Source organism: Mirounga leonina, unplaced genomic scaffold (genome assembly GCF_011800145.1).
Source record: "Mirounga leonina isolate KUSES-001 unplaced genomic scaffold, KU_Mleo_1.0 Mir_150, whole genome shotgun sequence".
Taxonomy (NCBI): domain Eukaryota; kingdom Metazoa; phylum Chordata; class Mammalia; order Carnivora; family Phocidae; genus Mirounga; species Mirounga leonina.
In genome coordinates this window covers 35,483,531-35,490,951 of record NW_023270374.1, presented here as the reverse complement: position 1 = coordinate 35,490,951, position 7,421 = coordinate 35,483,531, and the positions used below count along the sequence as shown (strand labels likewise).

Genomic DNA, 7,421 nt, shown 5'->3' with positions numbered 1-7,421 from the left:
GTTGTCTCCGAGGGCAAACCTGGGGAAGATGAGGCAAGTGGAGGGAACGGCAGCCACACATTTGGTCCCTAACAGCGTTACCGAGCCCATCGCCAGATGCCTTTGGGGTTGCCTGCAAGGGCGGGGGATGGGGGGGCGCGGGGGCGGAACCCAAGCGTGGGCAGGGACTGAAATCAGAAAAGGGAAAACTACACTGCCATCTATCGCCAAGAGGCAGCTTATGCACCGAGCACCGTCACTTGCATCCGAAGACTCATTCACCTTGCATCCAGGGCGGGGGGGAGGGGGGGAGGGAGCCTTGGGGTCTTGCCTGGCTCATGGCCTGGAGCAGGGACCCACAAGAGGATGAGAAAGATAAGCCAGCCAAACACCAAGCCACCAAGGTTTTCTGTCTCCAGACCATCGCCCTCAAGCTGCCCTCACCTCTCTCATCCCACGGTGGGTGGAGCAGAGGAGGAGGGAAAAGCTGTTCTGGGGTGGGCAGAGGAACATTGAGAGAAGGGGATAAAGGGAGAGGGACATGGAGGAGGGCCAGAAAAAGAGGCGTGGGGGAACTTAGAGGGATAGAGGGATAGAGAACAAGGGGAAGAGACAGAATAGAGAAAGGGATAACGGGGAAACAGGAGAAGAGGAAGAGAGAGAGCAAGAGAGGAGATGTGAGGACTGAGACCAAGCTAGGTCTCTGAAAGAACACACAAGAAACTGGTAGATTTGGTGTCACCCATAGAAGACAGCTAGGGGCTGGGGGGGGGGGGCAAGCTTGAAGGACCCTTTCCATTGTTTTGTTTTTTAACCTTTTGAATTTTGGTCCATGTGACTGTATTATTTCTACAAAATAACAGTTTGATTTAAAAACCAACAACTAGGGGCCCCTGACTCTTGTTTTCAGCTCAGGTCATGATCTCGGGGCCATGAGATTGAGGCCCTTGTCGGGCTCTGCACTCAGCAGGGAGTCGGCTTGGGAATCTCTCTCTCCCTCTCCTTCTGCCCCTCCCCCACTCACTCTAAATAAAATCTTAAAAAAAATAAAAACTCAACAACCAGGGGCACCTGCGTGGCTCAGATGATTAAGCATCTGCCTCCAGCTCAGGTCATGATCTCGGGGTCCTGGGATAGAGCCCCACGTCAGGCTCTCTGTTCAGTAGGGGAGCCTGCTTCTCCCTCTCCCTCTGCCCCTCCCCCCCCCACTCATGCTCTCTCTCGAATAAATGAATAGAATCTTTAAAAAAACAGAACCAACAACCAGTCAAAGCACCCCGGCTTTGCCACTTTCTACCCATTTGGCTGCAAGCAAGTCACCTGGTGGAATCCTGGTCTAGAACTCGGACTGTCATCAGCCACAGGGAGGGTTGTTGTGGCTCGGGGAGATCTCACAAACAAATCTCCCAGCCCTGGGTCCCGCACCCGGACACACTGCTGTTTTCAAGCCCCTGGCAATGAATGGGAGTGACTTTGGAAGCATTCCACCTGTCTCTGAGCCTGTTCTCTCTTCCATCTCCTTCGCAGGGAAAGGGTAACCCCCAACCTCCCGGGGAAAAGTGCTACTATGCAAGCCGAGCCCTGAATGTATGTTCATTGTTTCAGAGTTGATCCCGCCCTGGACTTCATGCCCGGATGACCTGGGCGCCCCACCTCAACCCAGAGTCAGGGGAGGCAGGGACAGAATGATTAAGAATGGAGGCCATGCCCCGCACCCAGTGCTGGAAGCGGTCACTTTATTGGCTGGAAAAGGAAGAAGCAGTGCTCAGCTCTGGAGGGAACACAGCGGCCAGAAAGAGGGGACGGTAGCTGGGCTGGAGCCAGGCAAGGCTGGGCAGAAACTTCCACTCCCCCACTTCTTGGGCTGTGGTGGCTGGAGCTGGAGGAAGAAAATCATATTAATACATCAACGACAATATCCAAAATATTAGCCAAGAGGACCTGGAGCTTAAATTCTGGACCAAAGCTCCCCTGCTCTCCCTTTCCACTATACACCAGCAAAGCCCTGCCTTCCTGAGGCCTGGGGGCTCTGCCTGCACATCTCTGCAGGTCCTAGACTCACCTCCTCTGCTTCAGACCGTCCTGGGACCTACCTAGGTCACCACAGCCCAACCGACTGCTGTGGCCTTCCTGAGGGACCATCATCATTCGCCTCCCTACAAGTCCCTCTACCACCAGGAGGTTCTGCTGTGCCTCCGTTCTTAGGGTAAACTGGGATTAGCTGGTCAAGGAGATCCTATTGATCCCATTTTATAAGCATAATGATTACAGCTCAGGGAGGTAAAAGCTAGGTAAGTGTCAGAGCTGAAGTCTGAACCCGGGTCTTCCTGGCCACGAAGTCCAGCCATGCTGCTGGCTCTCGGGGAGGCAAGGGATGGCTGGCATCGCTGGAGAGCTCTGGGCCCTCGGGAGACCGTGGTTCCCGCTCAGGCACTGAAAGGACCCCTTGAAATGGCAACCACGGGGCATTGGGCACATCCTCCCCTCTTGGTGGTCTCGGTCTTCCCATCTGTGCAATACTCGGTCCCACCAGTGACCTGTCAGTCCCTGGGCTGAGGGCTTATCACGCTAGCCCACGATCAACAATATTTCAACCAGAGGCCGCTCCCGGGTTCCTGTTCCTCCTGTGTCGCCGCAGTACCGACCTTCGGTCCATCCTCGAGGACGGGCCCAGGGTCATCCCTCTGCCAAGCCTGCTCTCTCCCACCACCACCCCACCCCTCCCACTCCATGAGGTTTTCCTCCTCTGCTCCCACAGCACTCAGCCCTTCCCTCCCTGGGAGTGTCCCCGCTTCAGCCACGGGGTTGCTCTGTGAGGAAGGGCCGTGGTCCCCTTCTGTCCCAGCACCTGACACAGAGACCTTGGCACAGCGCTGGATCTCCCAATGGGCCAACCAAACATGTGCTTTGGGTCTTGTATTTCTTGACTTACTCACACTTACTCTAGGACTTAGTATTGTTTTATTTCTAGTTGCAGGCAGGGGAAGAGAGGCTCCACAATCCTTCCCCTGCAGGGACAGAACCAGCAGAGGTGGCCGAACACAGCCCCAGCCCGCCACGGAGCACGGGCTCAGCACACTTCGAAAACACATTTGCTGCCTGCCACACATGTCCTGAAAAGCCAGTCTTCAGCCTCCCACTGGCCACGTGCAAAGAGCTTCCCACCTCCCCTCTCCCTCCAGCCACTGGCCATGGTCCCCTCTCGGGACACAGCTGCTCCTCCCACTGATGACTTTCTGGGTGCCCGCTAAGGAAACAGAGTGAATCTTCTCTTTCCCTCACAGCCCAATTCATCAGCAAATACGGTCCCATCTACTTTCACGTATGTCCGAAACCCAGCCACTTGGCTCCCTGGTCTGTCATCTCTCCGGGGCCTCCCACAGGAGCCTCCCAGCTGGTCTCCTGCCTCTGTCCCTGCCCCCCAACAGTCTACTCTCCACCCAACAGCCAGAGCAACGCTTTTCAAATCTAAGCCCGAGCATGTCCATTTCCATGGAGGCAACATCTCTGGGTCAAGACCAAAGTCCTATAGTGACCTCTCAGGCCCCTCAGGAGCTGCTCCACTTACCCTTGACCTTCCTCTGTGTCCTCCCTGCTCCCTTCCAGCTTCCTGGCTTTTCCTGAAACAGCAGGGACACTCCTGCTTTTGTACCTGCGGGCCCTCACCTGTAACGCACCCCCCCCCCCCCGGCCCCAGACATCCTCACAGCCCCCTCCCTCAAGTTCTGGCAAGTCTGTGCTCAAATGCTGTCTTCTGGGTAGGGCCTTCCCTGAAGGTCCCTGTAACAAACAAACGCAAAAATGGCAACCCTGCTTCCTGCCCACCCTGCCCCCCCCCCCACCCCAGCACTCCCATCCCCCTTCTGTTTCCTTTTCCTCCAGGACACTTTCCTCCCTTGAACATTCTACAGAATATACTCGCTTATGTCTTTTTCTTTATCGTCCGTTAGCACATAAACCCCATCCGAGAGAAATCTGTGTGTGATTCGCTCACTCATGGATCATCCTCAGTACCCAGAGCAGTGCACCGCGCATGACAGATGCTCAACAGAGATGTGTTGAGGGCATGAAAGCAAAGAAACGGACAGATAGTGAGCAGAGGTAGAGGTCTGTTCGCCCAGGCCCTCCTTTTCAACCACCTTTACAGCGAGACATCCTTGCACTTCCCCTCCGCTCTCGCCCCCCACCTACCTCAGAGGACAGGAGTGACACAGGACACCTTCCCGCAACCATTGTAGCAGCATTTCAACAGGCCAGGACACTGGCTGTCCACCTGGCACTGGTCCCGGCAGAGGCCAAGCTGGGGGAAGTCAGTGTTCACCTTGGGGCAGGAACCCTGCTTTTCTGGAGAGAAAAAGGAGCAAGGGGAAGCGGGCAGAGAGGATGCCAGATGAACACTTGTCCACAACATGATCTCCCACCACCCTCCCCGTGTCACAAAGTGGACAGCTGCCTGCTGGTCTTGATCTTGGGGGCGCCTAGGAAAACCGCCCGCAAGCCCCTCCTCCTCCCTCCATCCTTGATTTTGGAATGACCCAACACCACACTGCTGGTAGAAGTAAAACCAAGACCTGAGCCCAGTCTGTGACCGTCCATTTACACACACACACTTCCTGGGTCAAGGATAAGGGAGCTGGGCTCAATTCCCAGGAGCCCCAAGAGCAAGCCCAGCCAAAGGTCAAACACAGGCACAGAACTGGCTGATCAGCTGCACAGGACAGGAGTGGCTGACTTCCTAGCACAGAGAAATCCATTCCCTTGAAAAGGGCAGGAGGTCTGGACACTGGGCTTCCCCAGGACAAAAGGGAATCAGGAACGTCTTACTGACAAAACACGCCACTGTGGATAGAGGATCTACTCTCTACAGAGATACTTTCTGTGTGTTATTTCATTTAGCCCCCATGTCAGTCCCACAAAGTTTAGGATTATCATTCCCATTTTGATGACGAGAAAGCAGAGGCTCAGAGACGTAAAGCAACTTGCTGAGGATCACACAGCTAGCAGATAGGCAGAACTAAGATTCTAGTTCAGGAAGCCATCTGGCCCCATCCGTCTTCCTGCCTCAGTCTGTCCATCTGAGACCAAAAAAAAAAAAAAGCAAAGACTGCACCTAACAGTAGGCATGCCTTCTGTTCCCCTCCACCTTACTCATCTGTCTGTCTGTCTGCCTCTCTCTTTCTTTCTCAGTCCTCACCTCTCCTTCTGATCCTCCTCTCTGTGCTCGATTAGAAGCCTCCAGACCCAGCAGCTGCCCTCTACCTCCCACCTCCTGGCTCCTAAGTCTGAGGTCTCTAGTTACAAACCATCCCAGCACCTACTGGCATCTTGGGAGAAATAACAGAGAGGGAAAATCCCTGGGGATGTATTCTGGCTAAAGACCAGTAATCACAACAGCTTGGTGCCCCAGGTCATATCCCTGCTTCTAGTCCTCAGTTTTTCCCTGTGAAAAATGAGAAGCTTGAATTTCATGTTGTCTAAGGCCACCCCCTGCTCTGATGAGCGTCCCCATAGCCTGGGGGAGAGAGTGAGCTCTACCAAGGACCTTTTGTGGACCACCAGCGCTTTCGCATAGTTCTCGCTCTCAATATTTCGAGTGGAAGAGATTGTTTTAAATACAGGAAGAGAGGAGGGGTGTTCAGGGAGGAGTCCTGATTTCCTTCTAACCAGCCTTCCAGAAGGGGCAAGAGCCTTTCTGTTCTGACACTCACAACCACGTCTTTAGGATAGGCTGGGCGCTCTCCTTAATGTGTAAAGTCTCTTTCCGTCCGGACAGAGGAATCCGGGGAGTCTTGCTAGGCCAGGCGCTCCAAGTCCTTCCCCCAGAGCTGCGGGAGGCCCCAGGGGAGGGACTCCGAGAGGGCTGGGCGCCCCAGGTCTTGGGAGCCAGCCTGCTCGCCAGCCCTGGGCTTCCCCGCAGCTCCAACCCGCCAGGGAGGAACCTGTGAAACGGGTGCCTTGACCTCCGGGAACACCGTCCCGGCTGGTGCTTGCCCGGAAGCCCGTCACGCACCAGGGAATGGAATCCAGCCAGGGGTGGGGGACCTCCTCCCCCCCCATCCACCCCCCACCCCCCTGGCTGAGCTTCAGCGACGCCTCTGGCTCCCCGGGGCCCCGCGAGGAAGCACGCGGCGGATCTGGTTCCATCCGCCTCGACTCTTCAGGGTTCCCTGGGGTTGGCTGGGGGCCCTGTGCCCGGATCCCGGCGCTCTGCCTCCTCCAGCCCACCGCGCCCTTCCCCGCCCCGCCCTGGGCGCCCCGGGGTTACCGTCGGGCAGGTGGCAGATGGTGGCGCAGCCGGCCTGGCAGCACTTGAGGTTGTCGGCACATTGGGCGTCGGAGAGGCACTCCTGCGTGCAGTTCAGGTCTGCCTGTAGCTGGGGGCACACGCCTTTCTTCTCCGCTTCTCCGCCTGGGAGGCGCACGGTCAGTGGGGCGCGGGGCCCTAGTCCCGGAGGACGCCCACCTCCTGCTCCCAGGGCCGCAGATCTCAAGCTCCAAGGATATCTCAGTCTCTGGCCCTGGGCGCCCCCCTTACAGCCTTCAGAGGGCCCCACCTCCAGGCCTGGGGGCCCCGACACCTGGAAGTACGGGGGGTTACCTAACCCTCATCCTCAGATCCCTCAATCTTTAGGCGAGCCCCACAGAGCTGAACATCCAGGGGCTTCCGACGTCTAGGCAGAGGGTCCCCCCACCGGCCACCAAATCTCCACCTTTAGCACAGAGCCTCTGCTCCAAATTTCAGCCTTCGGTGGTCTCCCCCTCCTCCAGCACATTGGACCCCACACCCTAAGCTCTAAGGGTCACCACCTTCAGGAACCACGGAATCCTCAAATTTTAGTCTTCATGGGTCTCCCCACTTCTGCCCCAGGAATCCCCAATTCTCCAGCTCCCAGAGAGGCTACGTGCGCCTTGGCCGGGCCGTCCTGGCGCTCCTGGAGCGGCCCCCCTCTGGGCGCCAGGGCTGTCCCCGCCCCGCTCACCTGGGACTCGGGGGAGGCCGAGCAACAGCAGGCCGAGGAGGAGAGCGACGGCGAGAGGACCCGGGTGGCTGGCGGGCATGGTGCTGCGCTGGGGCGGGGTGCAGGTGTGAGCCGCCACCCGGATGCCGGGATTTAACCACGCGCTCGGGGGGCGTGGGGTAGGGGTGGGGCCGCGCCGACGGGCGCGGAGGGGGCTCAGGGGCCACCGCGGGCTGGCTGCCACCTCAGGCCATTTCACAATCCCCTGGGATCAGGTGTCACTCTTGGCCCGGGTGGGAACCAGGAACCTGAGCAGCTCGACCAGCTGCAGCCGGACCCTTGTCCACTCCTCCCCTCTCTCCTCCCCCCTGGGGCCTGAGCGCAGGGCTGCGGTGGCCTCCTGGGTCTCCGGGTAATGCCGGGGGAGGAAAGGACGCAGCCCACAGGGAGGCAAATAGAGCCTGCGGATTAAGTGGTTGGCTC

At 57.6% G+C, this 7,421-nt stretch overlaps 1 protein-coding gene across 1 annotated transcript; it reads right to left on the bottom strand.

The window, feature by feature from the left end:
• Positions 1-1,683: 1,683 nt before the first annotated feature.
• On the bottom strand, positions 1,684-7,067 carry WFDC2 (WAP four-disulfide core domain 2). Its single transcript, XM_035005707.1, has 4 exons — positions 6,960-7,067; positions 6,245-6,388; positions 4,171-4,323; positions 1,684-1,858 (listed from the first exon to the last, which is right to left on the bottom strand). The coding sequence occupies exons 1-3, from the start codon at positions 7,036-7,038 to the stop codon at positions 4,172-4,174; spliced, it is 375 nt and encodes a 124-aa protein (XP_034861598.1). The 5' UTR covers positions 7,039-7,067; the 3' UTR covers positions 1,684-1,858; position 4,171.
• Positions 7,068-7,421: the final 354 nt, after the last annotated feature.

Excerpts from the sequence above, each read along its gene's own strand:
- WFDC2 (XM_035005707.1), bottom strand. The coding sequence starts at position 7,038 with ATGCCCGCCAGCCACCCGGGTCCTCTCGCCGTCGCTCTCCTCCTCGGC. Across the intron at positions 6,389-6,959 it reads CGGCCTCCCCCGAGTCCCAG|GCGGAGAAGCGGAGAAGAAA; the intron begins GTGAGCGGGGCG and ends TGCGCCTCCCAG. Across the intron at positions 4,324-6,244 it reads CATCTGCCACCTGCCCGACG|AAAAGCAGGGTTCCTGCCCC; the intron begins GTAACCCCGGGG and ends TTTTCTCTCCAG.